We start from the raw sequence: 15,660 nt of genomic DNA, 5'->3' as shown, positions 1-15,660 counted from the left end.
TCCTCTCATTCATTTCTCTGTACTTTCTCCTCCTTCACTTTGGTCTTAGATGAAGAGATAGCTCTTCTCCTTAGCCAAAGCTAATCTTTCAACATGACTTTATAATCCTATCCTCTCCTGATTTCTCCAACAGATTGCCCTACTCCATCATTTCTACTCTCTTTTTAGATATCTTAGTATTTCCTTTCTACTAGCACTTTCCTTACTGCATATTAATACACCCCTATCTCTCTCATCCTTTAAAAGCCTTTACTTGATCTCACTATCCTTTTTAACTATTGTCCTAGCTCCCTCCCCTCTTTGTGGCAATTTAGAGAAAGCCTTTTGTACATTCATTTCCTCCACTTCCTCCTTTCTCACCCTTTAACCTGCAACCTAGTTTCTAACTCCTGTCATTCAGCTGAATGTATCTTCTCCAGAGTTACCAGTGATCTTAATTGCCCAGTGTGAATGAAATTTTCTCAATCTTGATCCTCCTTGACCATTCTGTAGCATTTGATATTGCTGATCACCTTCTCCTTCTAAAGACTCTCCCCTCTCTAAAGTGCTTTCTCTTAGCCCACCTTCCACCTGTCTATTCACCCCTCCTCAAGCCCCTTGTGTCATGCATCCTACAAGCTCACTTGGTGATCTTGCCAGTTCTCACCCTTGTTTCTCTTCTTTCTTTCTTGGTGATCCATTTATCAGCTCTACATAGATGATTACTAGATATTTGTATTTATCCCTAGTCTCTTTCTTGAACATAAACTCACATCACCAATTGCCTTATGGATATCTCAAAGTGGCTGTTCCTTTAAGTATCTCAGATTCGATATGCTAAAACAAAACTCATTATTTTTCACACCCTGCAGCATTCTTCTATTGTGACCATGGCCTCCTAATTGCTCTCCTTGTTTCAAATCTTGAAAGTGGTTTTCCTCAAACAGAGGTTGTTCATGTGATTCCCCTCTTGAACCAACTCCAGTGACTTCTCTATGGCTTTTAGGATAAAATAGAAATTGCTTAGTTTAGCTTTTAAAGCCCTATTCAACCTATCCACATCCTCATTGTTTTTCAAGTCTCATTAACTATTACTTCATGCCCTACACTCTGAGCCATACAAATTGCCCTTCTGTCTGCTCCTCAGACTCAGAACTGCAGCTTTCCCCATTGGGTTTGTACTGGCCGCCCCACATGTGTTGAATTTTTTTACCTTGACTTCCCCTTTCTTCCTTTAAAGTGTAATTTCCTATAAGGCTGCTGTTTAAAGCCTTTTCTGATTTCCCCCAACCTCCCATGATCTCCCTCCCATGCTACGACTACCTTGTATTTACCTACTTTGTAACTATTTGCATTAACTTCCTATTTATACTGTGTGTGTGTTATATAGAAATATATACACATATATGCCTATACATATGATATGTGTGTGTGCATATATTTATGTACTTGTTATCTCCCCTATTAGAATGTAAGTTCTTTGGGAGATGTAATTGTTTCATTCCTTGTACTTGAATCCCCAGCACTTAGCATAAGTGCATGTCTTATAGTGAGCATATAATAAATACTGGATTCAGAATCTGATGAGTGTTGAGAGTGTCAGTTTGGAGGAATCTGTGCTTGACCCTGTGCTCTGGACCATTTTTATTAGTAATTTAAATAAAAGTGACTTAGATAAAGAGATAGATGGCATATTTATGTTATACTGAGGATACACAATTAGGAGGTATAGATAATTGGGTCAGAGAATCGGAGGCCAAAAAGATGGTGACAAGTTAGGACTGATGACCTGGACACAAAGCAGTGCTGAAGCAATACCTGCTCTCCAGGAGCATAGATTCTCTTGGATTGGCCAGCAGCAGTACCTAGGCTTGAACAAATGACATGAAGAGCTGATGGAAGAGAATCCTGAAGGATAACGTCTGAGCCTTGGAAAAGGAAGCAAGGGACATTAAGGTGCAAAGTGTGGAGAGAAAGAGCAAGCCTTGGAGACAGGGAATGGGGAACTGGAACTTCATGTCTGAGGAGGGGCAGGGCTGCTAGCAAAGCTTGTAGCCTGGAGAGATGGGGAGGGGTGAAGATCTTGTGATGATGACTGAGGAGATTTTATCTGATCCTGAAAGTAATTAAGAAGCTATTGGAATTCATTGAACTGTGAGGAGTCAAATGTGTTGGAGGTGAGATCTGTGCTTTAGAAAAAGTTGCCTTTGGGGCAGCTTGAGTGACAGAGCACTGGCCCTCAGGTCAGGAGGACCTCCTTAGGCTATCCATGTGACCCTAGGCAAGTCACTTCACCTTACTTATCTTAGAAAGAAAAGAGAATAAAGGAAGAGAAAATTAAAGTCAGCCTTGCAGTAGAGTGAAGATCTGAAGAAAGGTATTACAGTTATCCTAGGAAGAGGTGAGGAAAGTGCCAGCCAGATGACTTTTGTGTAAATAGATGAAAGGGAATATATCTAAAACATGTGAATGTAGAATTGAGAAATAATAAGACCAAGGATAAGTCTAAGGTTGTGAGCCTGAGTGACTAGAAGAATGGTGGTGCTCTCAACATTAATTGAAAGATTAAAAAAGGGGAAAATGAGTTATGTTTTGTCCATGTTGAATTTCAGATGCCTAGAAGCTAGAGAGGAGGGTTTTGGTAATATGTGACCACAGCTCAAGAGAGAGAGATTAGGATAGATATATGTCTTGGAATCATTTTTGGAGCTTACATTCTCCTGCAAAATAGCTCTTGTGATTTAGGGCTTCATTAAGAGAAGCATCTTGTCCAGATTTGAGAGGTGATAGTATAGTTGTGGTATGATGTCCTGTTAATGTCATACCTGTTGTATTCAGTTCTATGTATCACAGTTTGAAAATGTTAATGAAGACCTAGAGATAGAAAACCAGGATCTCAAAGGACCTCAAGCTCATTGCATAGGAAACCTGCTTAAAGGAACTGAAGAAGTTTAGCCAAAAGATGTGGGGGAGGAGAGGTGAAAGGCAAGGAGAGAAGGGTAAATATTATTCATATATTTAATTTGTCCTATCTGGACCCCATATTATGTATGAACCATCTTGGGAGTTAGGAAAATCTTTAACCAAAGGACTTCAAGTGAGTCAACCATTCAAATATTAAATAACTACTTTGCATCAGCTTTTTAATTAGTTACTAGCGAAACAGAGTCAACACTGGAACTATTTCTGCCCTCAAAGAGCTTATATTTTCTTAGGAAAATATGTTGTGTAAGTGTGTGTGTGTGTGTGTATCCATGTAAAGAGGACTCCAAATAAACATTGGGATGGCCTTTGAAGCATCAGTTGATTTTTTTTTGATTTTTTTTTAGTTTGGGTTTTTTTTTTTTTGGCAAGTCGATGGGGTTAAGTGGCTTGCCCAGGGCCACACAGCTAGGTAATTATTAAGTGTCTGAGGTCAGATTTGAATTCAGGTACTCCTGACTCCAGGGTCAGTGCTCTATCCACTAGCTGCCCATGAGTTGATTCTTAAAAGAAACTGGGACTTGAAAAGGCAAAGGTGAGGGAAGAAAAACCTGTAGATATCGGCAACTTCCAGCAGATAGGCAAGAGAGCTAATGAAGACTAATGAAGCTAATCAAGTGAGTGTACAGTAAGAACAGAAAGCCCAGGACAGAGCCCTAGGGCTAGAGCCACATGTAAGGTCAGGGATGATGCATCAAAGAGAAGAACCATCAAGGGGAAAGAGAAAGCTTCCTTGGATCCAAGGAAGACCCCAGCTGAGATTTCATAACAAATTCATAGTAGACCCTGTTAACGCAGTTGTGGATTCCTCTATCTTTGTTCAGCAGCACTAGGGCAGATGCAGAGAAAGTAGATGATAAGAGTAATTCAAACTGAGTTTGGTGAGCCATGAGCAGTGATAGGACCTAGAGCAAGAAATTCAAGCGTAATGGAATGCCAAGAGGTCAAGATGGTTATGGTAAGAGTTGTCAGGATATTTCAGAGGAGATGGCAACTGGACCAGAGGAATGCCAAGGACCCTTACAGCTCTCATAGTCTTTGACTCTTTTCTCCTCTTTGAGATTTTTTTTTAGTTTTTACAAGGCAGTAGGGTTAAATGACTTACCAAAGTCACACAGCTAGGCAATTATTATGTGTCTGAGACTTGATTTGAATTCAGGTCCTCTTGACTCCAGGGCTGATGCTGTATCCACTGTGCCACCTAGCTGCCTTCTCTTTGAGATTATTTTTAAAAGTGTCTTTTATGTTGCCAGAGAGTAATGAACTTTGTGATTTTTTTTTCCTTTGTCATTCAAAGCTTTATTACTTCTGAATTCTCTTTCTAGGTGTTGCCACCATATATGTTCGTTATAAGCAAGTTCATGCTCTCAGTCCCGAGGAGCCTCGGATCATCAGATTAAACAAGGCTGGCCTTGCACTTGGATTACTTAGTTGCTTAGGACTTTCTATCGTGGCAAACTTCCAGGTTTGTGTGATAGTTCACAATTTTCTAGGAATCCTAATGGAATTCACTACTGGAAGTCCAGCATGGTTGTTTTCCTAAAGATTATGATAGAAAAAGTCTGAGATTAAGGAGATTAACCCTATTACAGCCTGACCATTCTTTTTGTTTCCCCTGTGGTCATAAAGGAATCTAGTTTGATTTAGGGAATAGTGTGGATTTAAGGACAGGAAAAACTGGCCTCAAATACTGTATCTGAAACTGGTTTTAGCTTTGTGACCAAGTCACTTAGCCTTTGAGATTCAGTTTCCTCTTCTGCAAAACAGAGGTCAATAATGCCTGTAGAATCTACCTCATAGTTATTGTGTGAAGCAAATGAAAAACAATATTGAAAGAACTTCACCAACCTTTAAAGCATCCTGTACATAAATTCCATCTATTATCATTATTATTATTATTGTTGTTGTTGTTGTTGTTGTTGTTGTTGTTGTTGTTATTATTATTATTTTAAAATGTTTAGACCACCTAGAAATAATGTTCTATTCTTATTTCTAACCTCCTTCTCCCCAAGAATTGGTGCCTCATGAATTGTACTTCAGGATCCTTGAGTGATCTGGATTTATATTCTCATTGTTACGATTACTCATTATGGTCATTTAATATGGCCTGTCTAGTCTAGTCCTCTTGGATAATTCTTGTTCTTATCTTTCTACAAATCCTACATGGAGAATATATCCAGTATGCTTCCTCTGGTTACTTGAAATTTCAGTGGATACCAATACCTCTACTGAACTCCTTCTTTCATCTCTTATCATGGCATAACAATGCCTCCAGGATTCTTGAAGCTTATTACTTATGTTCTATAAGTCATGAGCATCTTAGTCTGACAGATCCTACTATGAGGAAAAGACTTTGAAAACGAGCCTAGTGATAGTCTTTTGTCTAAGGATCAACCTAGCTAAGTTTATAAAATATCACCAAAGTGATCAGTCATGCTTATGAAGACTATTTAACTTCTGAACTTTATAAAGACTAAATGGAAGAAGTTTCACACCTTATCAGTGATGGACATAAAACCCCAAGAATATCAAGGATCTGTTGAGGATAAAAAGGTTGTGCAAATATTTAGGCTAGCCATCCTTTATTCTTATTATATGAATGACCTACCCCTTCTTAGGTATTTATGTCCTTGAGAATGTGTTTTATACTATTTCTTACTTGCAAGTCATCTTTGATAAAATGTTGCAGCCTGTTTATGCCCACCCTTTTCATTACCCTGTGAAGACTGGCCAATCCATTTCATTAATAAAGATTAAGTTTATTATCTTCTTCTAGGATCAAAATGGTTAGCTGACTGTAGTGATCTCCTACCATTCTGAGTATTATTACAATAACCATGAAGGGGTTTACATTATGCAGATAAGAATCAGCTATGTTTAAATAAGTCTTAAAACTTCCTTGTCAATAACAGGGTTTTTGGAGAGTGAGGGGAAACGGAATTAAAGGGACCAAGCAAGTAGGACTGTTTGCTCTGCGTAGAAGTGATTTTGGAGAAATTTTAGTTTCAACTCTCATTTTATATTAAAAATAAGAATCTGGAGCCCAAGGCAGTAAAGGAATTTTGTTACAAATAGAGAGAACTTAATTGTCTTCTTAAAAACTTATGACTTAGAAAAATTGAAATTAAATTTACCTGAACACAATATGAAATTTCTAGAAAAATAATTTAATGTTCAGGGGGAGAAAAGACTATATTTCTGCCTTCTTAGAAAATTCATAATCAAGTAGACCCTTGAAGGGAAAAATGAATTTTTATATTAAATGGAAAATGTTTTATTTCATCATCATCCATTAATATTTGTTAAATACATATATATTTATTATCATACATATGTGTTTCTAAATTTCTGTTGTTTTGTGTCATCTAAAATGGCAAAGTGAAACAATGTTTTGAAACATCACTTGTGAAAGCTGCTGTTTTATGCTTATATGTTTCTGTTAAATGGAAAATTATAATGATCCTGACTTTGTGTTATGTAAGGGGCTGACTTTTGTCACTTCTTGCAGTGTAACCACAAGGGGGCATAGTCAACTCTGTAGTGTGAGTTCCTAAGGATGTTTACTTTCCTTTTCTTTTCCTTATTACTGAATCTTTGCTGTCTTTTGCTGAGAATGATTTATAGCAATGGCAGATGCCTACTGCTGCTATTGACAAGCAACTTTTATTAAGTGGTTTTACTGTCTAACTCTAGACATTCTTTTCTGCTCCAGTTATTGGCAAAAAACTGCAGAAGTACCCAATACTTAGCTTCTTGTTTAAAGGTATTATTAATACTACCTTGCAGCAATAAGATTGAATTGTGGCATTAGAGCATTTTTTAAAAATGAATTTTTATCAGCACTTTTTGTTTTTACATTGACTAGGTTTTCCCTTCTTTCTAAAAAGTAGAACAAGAAGAGCCTAAGAGAAATTTGAATGAATTAGACTTTTTACTATTTAAGGAGTACAATCCATCAAAAGGGTAAAGTGGATCCTTACTAATTTGGAACAATGTGAAGGAAAGATAATTTGACTGTATGAGAGGCCCAAATTATAAAAAAGATGTCATTATGCATGTTATCCATTAATAAGCTAAGGTATGATAAGTAAAATAAGATGGATTTATTTTGAAAATTAATTCATGTTGGAATCTTCATTCTGTAAAATATACTATAAATATCAAAAGTCTCCTAACACTAATTAATTATGGGACCAGGGTCTGCCATTATGTGATCTTACAACTACACTGATAATAACCCCATTTTCCTGGAAAATGAGGGGTGATTAGACTAGATAAGGTCCTTTCTAGTCCCTAAATTCTGAAAGTGAGTTCAAATTGAAGGTGTAAAATAAGGATTTTAATCTTTTGAGCTCTATAGAAGGTATTGGTTTTTAGACCGGATTCCTTTTCTGTGTGAGTTAAACCTTGAGAAATCATTTCAGACTTTTTACTCAGTTAAGAAGAAAGTTTTTCTACACTTGCACTATCACAAATTCCAAATATTTAATGAGGTTTGACTGTAATCATTACATATACTTCTGATTAGCCTTTGAGAAAGTTTGTTTATGTATAGAGTTTTCAAAGCTTTTTGAAACAATGAATGCTTAATTGAAAATCTATGCTCAGTACCCTCAAAAATGTTTTGAATTGTATTCTAAGCTAAATTCCTTTTTTCATCCTCCAGAAAACAACAATCTTTGCTGCACACATATGTGGAGCTGTGCTTACTTTTGGCCTGGGTTCCTTTTATATGTTTGTTCAAACAATTCTTTCCTACAAAATGCAGCCTAAAATTCATAGCAAACAAGTCTTCTGGATCCGATTGGTGGTGGTCATCTGGTGTGGAGTGAGTGCCTTTAGCAGTATCCTTTGCAGTAAACCAGGATTATAAATAGAAATAACTCAGTTAAATGAAGTGAAACTTGAGAAGTCCATGAGAGAAGCTGTTCTCCCTTTAGGAGAAGATTAAAGGTAGATGAAAGAAGGATCATCCTTGGATTGATAAATCTGCACACAGGATGTAATATTTGACATGCAAGTTTCATAATTGGTCAAGAAACAAAAACATCAGCCTCCTGCATGAGTGAACCAGAAATCAGAATTGCATAGAGAAGGAAGGGGGGAGGTGGAGTTAAAGGAAGAGGAAATAGCTATCCTGACCATGTTCTCTTTTAAAAAAAAAAAAAAAGGAAAGCAGAATTTCCATCCACAAGGTGTCTAGCAAAAGCTTATAGTAAGTGGGGTTATTTATCTCCTTTTAGTAGTCTAAGGAGTCATCTTTGTTCTTCTGTGTGCATGTATAATTTGAACCTAGTTTTTATTAATTGATTGGTGCCATGCCTAACCCCCTTTTCATCTAATGAAAATTTTCAAATTTGGATTTTGCAACAGTGGATCACACACAATCTTTGAAACTTGCACAGTGATCTAGTTTTGAACATAATTCATTTGTATGGGATTCTTTCTTAACTTGTTTCTTTATAGTGCTGACTTGCTCCTCCCTTTTGTACAGTGGTCATTTTGGTTCTGATATAGTCCAGAAACTCCATTGGAACCCTGAAGACAAAGTAAGTGATTGGAATGAGAAAAAATGCTAGTAACAACTAGGACCATCACCATTAACTTTAGGTGCATGTTATGGAAATCGAAACAATGGAGGAGGAATGATTTGCTGTCTGTAATAGATGAAGGCAATGCTCCCAAACTATATCATATGTGCCCAGAAGTATTTTTTCTGGAATGGTGACAGCCTTTGCATAGCTGTCCCTCCTTTTACGTGACCCTCCTCACATTTATATGGCATGTTATTTTATTTATCTATTTATTTGTTTGTTTGTTTTAGGTTTTTGCAAGGCAAATGGGGTTAAGTGGCTTGCCCAAGGCCACACGGCTAGGTAATTATTAGATGTCTGAGAACAGATTTGAACCCAGGTACTCCTGACTCCAAGGCTGGTGCTTTATCCACTATGCCACCTAGCCGCCCCATATGGTATTTTATATAGACATCCTCTTTTTTTCCTTTTAGGTAGGGTCTTCTCCTTTATCATTCCCATCTTATAGATGAGGACACAAAAGCTAGGGGAGAGGAAATAAATTGCCCATAGTCACTCTGCAGGGCAGGATTTGTATTTTTTTTTGTCTCCATGGTCTTCACCATGGAGCCACTACACCCTTTCAGTATACCATGCTAATCAATGCCCCACATCTACAAAACAGCTCACTGCATTTGAAATTTCATTCTGTGATCACCAGAGACTTTTTCCTGAATATAAATCAAATTTATGACATTGGCCTGGATTTTACTGTGTGCTAAAAAAAATTCTCTTTATTTTTAAAAGATGCATTTTTATCCTTGAAGTGAGATTCGTTTTTTCAGTTAGCAAACTGGAAGAATTAATTTGCAATTGATCTCTAAGGAATAGCTCTGATTTTTGGGAGGGGAAAGCACAGAGTGTTTAGAAGAAGGAGGATCTTAAAGGAGAACATACATAAAAGCTAAAAATAATTCTTTGTAAAGCACTGAACAGAATTGATTTTGTTTTCAACCATCTTTTGAGAATAATCTCTGATTACCTATCTTTACATTTGAATTGGACATGCTCATAGAGATGAATGAAATAGTGAGACTGATACTTTCATTTTTTTCCCATGGCTATTTTGTAAAACTGAGTAGTATAGAAAAAATCTTAGCCATATTTATTATCCAGTAATTTTCCAGATAATTGAATTGCATCCTAATGGCCAAACTGGAAAGTTCTCTTGCTTCCTAATAATGAGTTCAAAGAAACTTTTGGATGGCTTTTCTTATTTACCCCTTCCCCCCCCCCCACCCAATTTAATAACATTAGTTATGGCCTGTAAGTAGAGATTTTTCCTCTTCAAATGGAAGAAATGATAATTAAGAATTTTAGGTCATTCTTTGAAACTTGAGGTTGAAATTTGAAGCCATTTTTTCTTTTCTAATTCAAGGGATATGTACTTCATATGATTACCACTGCAGCAGAATGGTCCATGTCTTTTTCTTTCTTTGGTTTTTTCCTGACTTATATTCGTGATTTTCAGGTAAGAATGACTGACATAAAATATAATTGAATTAAATTTTTGTAGAAATATATGTTTAAATTTAAATAGAGATGACTTGCAATATTGGCTTAATCCATTCAAAAGTTGTACAGCAAATAACATTTCCAAAAAAGTAGCATCCCAGATGGCTTTACTTTTTTTTCATGAAAATATCATTTTGGTTCGTAATAAGCACAATCATTAAAAACAGTTTTCTAAAATGATTGTCCCTGCCTTATTCCACAATAAGCATCAGCCCCACCAAAACTTAAAAAGTGAATGTCAACTTTTTTTTTTGGACATTATTGGGGGAAAAAAACAACTTCCAAAAGTGAGAAATTCATAGTTCCTATTTGTTGCTTAGATATCTTTAGAAGTAGAAAAACTATTTTATTCACATAATCATTTGTATTCCTTATGAATCCGTGATGTTCACAACTATATTGAGTTCAGACTGAAGCCATCCTCAAAGACCTAACAGCTGTTTATAATTCTGTTTTGTATTGCAGAAAATTTCCTTACGTGTAGAAGCTAATTTACAAGGACTGACTCTTTATGACACTGCCCCTGGCCTTATTAACAATGAACGAACCCACCTACTTTCAAAGGATACATGAAAAAGGGAAAAACTGTATCTGTGATGATTATGATTCTCAGGGATTGGCAAATTGTTCCTGAAAAGTACTTACTACGCTCTCAGATTTCTAACCACTTAATCACAGTTAACAAGACACTGCTTAATAATGTGGCTCAAATGACATGTAATAAGCCATTTGAGAAGTGATTTTCAAAGGATATTATCCAGAGAGACATTTAAAGCATATTCACTCTTTTTTTCTTAATTATGGAAATTAAAACCAAAGGACTGTGTGTGTATGTGTGTATATAAATATATATACACATATATAAAATCTCTCTTCTATATCTATAGCATTGCAATTCTTCCCTCTTAAATGGAAGCAACTGAAAGTGCACAAAACATTCTGCAGAAACCACTTTTCATGGGATATTGCAGAAAAAGGTTTTTTGCAGCTTACAAATTATTGCAGTTAATATTTTGTCTGGAACTTCATATATCTGATATAGGTGTGAGAGTGTTGTATTCTAGAACTCCTAATACTCAGGGAACTTCTAGAGTATGCTCACTATCTCCTTTAGAACCAAAGTTAGATATAGTGCATGCTGTATTAAGTTGTTTTTTTTTAATCATAGATTGTAATTGTACATGGGCTTAAGGAATGTCTTTAGTATATAAAGTTAAAGAAACCAGATTCCTTAAGCCTCTGATGCCCCAGCAAAGACATGTAATTAGCCTGGATCCAGCAAAAGCCTACAGGTCACTGGCCCTAAGTTCCCATTGTCAAAGCATTGAATGAAGATGGGTACTGCCTTGGTTTGCCATGAAATATTAGACTTTTCCTAGGGTCAGTACTGGCTCCTTTGCATATTTCAGCAGCTTCAGAAAATTTCATCTCTTGTCTGGGGTACATTATCGAACAAAGAGATTATATCTACTACAAGCAAAGAGCTTTGCTGTATTTTTTCACTGTAATATGCTATTTCCATTACCGAAGAGCTCTTGAAATTAGGAAGGTTTTTTTTTTTAGGTTTTGGGTTTTTTGGGGGGGTTTTGCAAGGCAAATAGGGTTAAGTGGCTTGCCCAAGGCCCCACAGCTAGGTAGTTATTGTTTGAGGTCGGATTTGAACTCAGGTACTCCTGACTCCATAGCCGGTGCTCTATCCACTGTGCCACCCAGCTGCCCCCAAATTAGGAAGTTTTAAGTAGTCAGTAATTAACCTTGTAAAAGGATCTTTAAACAGTGATGATTTGAATCTGTTTAAAGAACTATGTATGACTTCAAAAAGAGTCAAGTCCAACAGAAAAGAAAATTAGATGGAGAATAGTTGTGATGCACCAAATTTTATGAACCATTTCCTCTTCTACTTTTTCATTTCATACCTGTGTCCATACAGGGTCTTGAGCTTTCAAGACCTTGAAATGAGAAAAGAGAATTAGCTGCTGTGAGAGATTTCTTTGAGTAGATTGAGCAACACAATCTAGAGAAATTATTGAACCCTTGGGCATAAATACACAGAAATTGTGCAAAGCCAGAGAAATTATGGAAATAAAGTTATCTTTTATTTTTTGCATGGATATATCAGGTCTTCAAATGAAACTAACATTCATAATTAAGAAGGAATAAAAATTCTAGGCCTATCTAAACTTCATCAAAAGGCAAACTGGACCATTAGTGACCATCAGTTGTAAAATCACAGAATTTTGAAGTTCTAAGAGTTTTAGAAGTCCCTTCTTAAGCTTCATGCCATATAGCCATTCAATTTGTGCTTGAATAATTCCACTGACAAACTGCCTTATAAAGTAATGATTTCATTTTTTTGAAAAACTTTAGTTGTTGTAAAATTTCTTCTTTTTGAATCAAAATTTGTTCCTCTTATGACTTTAAGCAAAATTTCACACCAGGTACCCAGACTCGGCCATCATTTTCTTGTAGGCTCAAAAAGTCTTTGTCCAGGTTCAATTTTTAAAAATCGGACAGATAGAGATTTATTTACTTACAAGGTTTTATTAGGTAGTTAAACAAGATTTGTCACTGAAAGGAAGCTAGTTTTTAAAAATCAGAATCAAAAGATAAGAAATCTATCAAGAAATTTTTATTGCAGAGTTTTTCATGGATTAGTGTATCTTATTTAGTATGTCAGAGAATTTTGTAGAACTTCCCAGGGAAATTTTTAAATCTTAGATGACTTTAAAATTTTCTTAGGACTAAAATACCAAATGGAGCTGAAGAAAATTCAGAAATATTTCAGGCCTACATGAATAATCATAAAAGTGTCATTTAAGTTCTCAGTTTGGACAAATTGTAAAGTAATAAAGCATTTGAGAAAGATATTTCTTGCTCTGCTCCTAAGATCTGAGCTGTTGTTTATGATCCAGGGAGAAGACCTAAGAGTCACTATAACTTATTGCTTAAAAACATTCCTGGTGTTATGTTGCATCAAAGAAAGTAAAACCTTAAGTCATAACGGGAACACACTGGAAACAGAATAGAAAAACCACATTAAGTAAAACCTTAAGTCTACATCTGGAATATACAATGTGGTTCTAATTATTCCCTCCACTATAAAATGTAAGTGTTCTATAGAAGGCCCAGAGAAGAGCAGCTGGAATGGAAAAGCTTCAGCATGATAGAAATCTAAAAAAGAAACCTTAGTTCTCTAGTCTGGAAAGAATTAAGGTGGAATGAAATCCTAAATTCCCTGGATGGACAGGAGACTTCTGAACATGTTCTCTTGAAATATTGAAGCTCTCCTTGATATCTGAAAGAGGTAGCTCTAAGACTAATAAAAAGAAGGGATACTTTTAAGAATGTGCAATAAATTTATGTTATTTATTCCTAGGAATGATAAAAGCTAAAAAAATCTATGTTCAAGAAAAAATTTTAAATAAGCGACACAGTCGATTTTAATGAATTATTGAAGAATGTAAGTAAAGTTTGGGAATAGATCTTTAACCTTTTCAGAATGAGCATTGCAAAGGATAATCCTGCCTTTGCTGGGATCTTCTCTTAGTGCACATTTGAGAGAGGAATGGTCAATGAACCCAACCCATTGAGATTCACTCACATCACCCACATTCATGCAAAGTTTTCATGTACTGCATTCAGAGCAAGGTCTTTAAGTTAATGAAGATGGCAGCAAACACAGAGTCCTAATGAATTCTGTAACTTTACCCATTTGTAGACATCAACCATATTTGCTTAACTTGCTTCAAGAGCCAAGCTGCTAGTGGGAAAGACGAAAAAAATTACTGAATTCAGTTTGAGGAAAGAAAGAGGGTAATATAACTCTCATTAACTCAGCAATGGGCAATTAACAAGGACAAAAGGACAGGGACAGCACCAGTGTATAGAAATAGCTCATGGCTTATAAACTTTGCCAACCAGCTATGACTACTCCAAACCCATTTACTATGTGATTGATCTTCATGTCAGATTCCTTGGTTCCATTTCTTCAGTATTGTTTTCCTAAATAGGCCTTGTTAGAAGAGCATTGTATTTTTCTTGGGTGGATCTTTTGATGACTTAACCTTCAGGGAGACACTGCCTTCACTGGTGAAAACTTTCTACTTGAGATGATTGATGATCATCATCATCCTTGATTCTTGAAGAAGACCATGACATCAGGGGAGGTGATGCCATGACAAACACATAAATTGGATTTGAGTGAGGGAAGACTGTACTAAGTCACCAGCCTTGCTTTCTCCTCCAGAACCTTCTGGGTCCAGTGACCAGATATGAATCAGGGTGACTGGAGATGGCCTTAGATGGGAGGCAATCAAGCTTAAGTGATTTGCCCAAGGTCACACAGCTAGTAGTTGTCAAGTGTCTGAGGCTGGATTTGAACTCCCATCCTGACTCTTAAGACCAGTGCTGCATCCACTGTACTATATATCTTGCAAACAAAGCCTCAGCCCCTGTCCCACCTATCCATGATCATGTTTGGATGACATTTCCAATTGCGGAGAAATTGACAAGTTCCAAGAAATAATTGCTGATTAATAGAAGATTAAGTAATTTGATGATGTACTTTTTCCTGCTTTTTACTAAAGAAATATCTTGAAAGATGCTAGGAACAAGAAAGGAAGAAGAAATAGACTCCAGTGCCACATAGGTAAGAGAATTCTTTGCATAAGAATGAGCACCTGATGATCCTGGGTAGTTAACTATAGGCAATTTATGGAAGCTTCTTTATCAGGAAACCTCTAGTTATAAAAATGTAAGGGTGATTTCCAGCACAAGCAAACTGAATTGAGTCTTGTAGGAAATTAGGAAAATTAAGGCAGAGGTGACAAGGCAAAGCACTTTTTCCAGAGCCCATAGTGGGTATGATGCAGATAGCCAGCAAAGGAAATTTAAAGGTTGGACAGGTAAGAAGAGAGCCAGGAGAATAGATTTTAGTGAAGAGAGTGTCCAGAGAAAATGGAAAGCATTGTAAGGCTGCAAAAGAGACCAAGAAAGATTTGAGAATTGAGAAAAGACTATAGGATTTGGCAACTGATGGTTATCCTTTGATCTTGAAGAAGACCATGACATATGATGCCAATGCAAGCACATGAATTGGATTTGAGTGGGGGGTGCTGTGCTATATAGAGAAGGTAGCACTTAATAGAGAAAGTTTTCTCAAGGAGTTAGCTGCAAAAGGGAGAAGAACTAGAGGACAATAACTGGTAGGCTTAGCAGGATCAAATGAGGATTTTTTATTTTAAGGATGGGGCAAATAAAGATTGAATTATAAAAGTATAAGAGTTTAGACTGTCAAAAACTAAGAAAAATTGGTTGATGGATCAGCACTGCTAGTGAAGATCCCAATTAGGGCCTGTCACCAGAGATGATCTGTGTAAGCTTCCTTCTCTGTTGTCTAGAAAGGAAATATTTCAATGAGGTATTGCATCTGGGACAGAAGCAATTTTCAAACTGATCCTTTTTTAAAGGTGGGTTTGTTTGTAATATTTTAGCAGTTTTTTCAAACAACAATATTTAATAACAAAAAAAAACCAAACAAACGCTGGAAGATAGATATTTTGTGTTTCAGTTGAAGTAACTGTTGAAGGCAAAATATGGAAACAAATGATTT

The 15,660-nt window shown here is 36.2% G+C and overlaps 1 protein-coding gene across 4 annotated transcripts in view; it reads left to right on the top strand.

Moving 5' to 3' along the window:
* The window catches only part of DRAM2 (DNA damage regulated autophagy modulator 2), a 65,036-nt gene that overhangs the window by 16,342 nt on the left and 33,034 nt on the right, over positions 1 to 15,660 (top strand). For 3 of the 4 annotated variants that reach the window (XM_074188400.1, XM_074188401.1, XM_074188399.1), the window contains 5 exons: positions 4,287 to 4,426; positions 7,628 to 7,805; positions 8,428 to 8,510; positions 9,913 to 10,005; positions 10,515 to 11,627. In XM_074188400.1, the coding sequence (XP_074044501.1) occupies positions 4,287 to 4,426; positions 7,628 to 7,805; positions 8,428 to 8,510; positions 9,913 to 10,005; positions 10,515 to 10,622 (602 nt within the window). In that variant the 3' untranslated portion in view covers positions 10,623 to 11,627. Of the gene's footprint in view, positions 1 to 4,286; positions 4,427 to 7,627; positions 7,806 to 8,427; positions 8,511 to 9,912; positions 10,006 to 10,514; positions 11,628 to 15,660 lie in introns of those variants that run through there. The other variant, XM_074188402.1, reaches the window with a different exon arrangement.

This window comes from Macrotis lagotis, chromosome 5 (assembly GCF_037893015.1).
Source record: "Macrotis lagotis isolate mMagLag1 chromosome 5, bilby.v1.9.chrom.fasta, whole genome shotgun sequence".
Taxonomy (NCBI): domain Eukaryota; kingdom Metazoa; phylum Chordata; class Mammalia; order Peramelemorphia; family Peramelidae; genus Macrotis; species Macrotis lagotis.
This window is presented reverse-complemented; position numbering and strand designations above follow the sequence as displayed.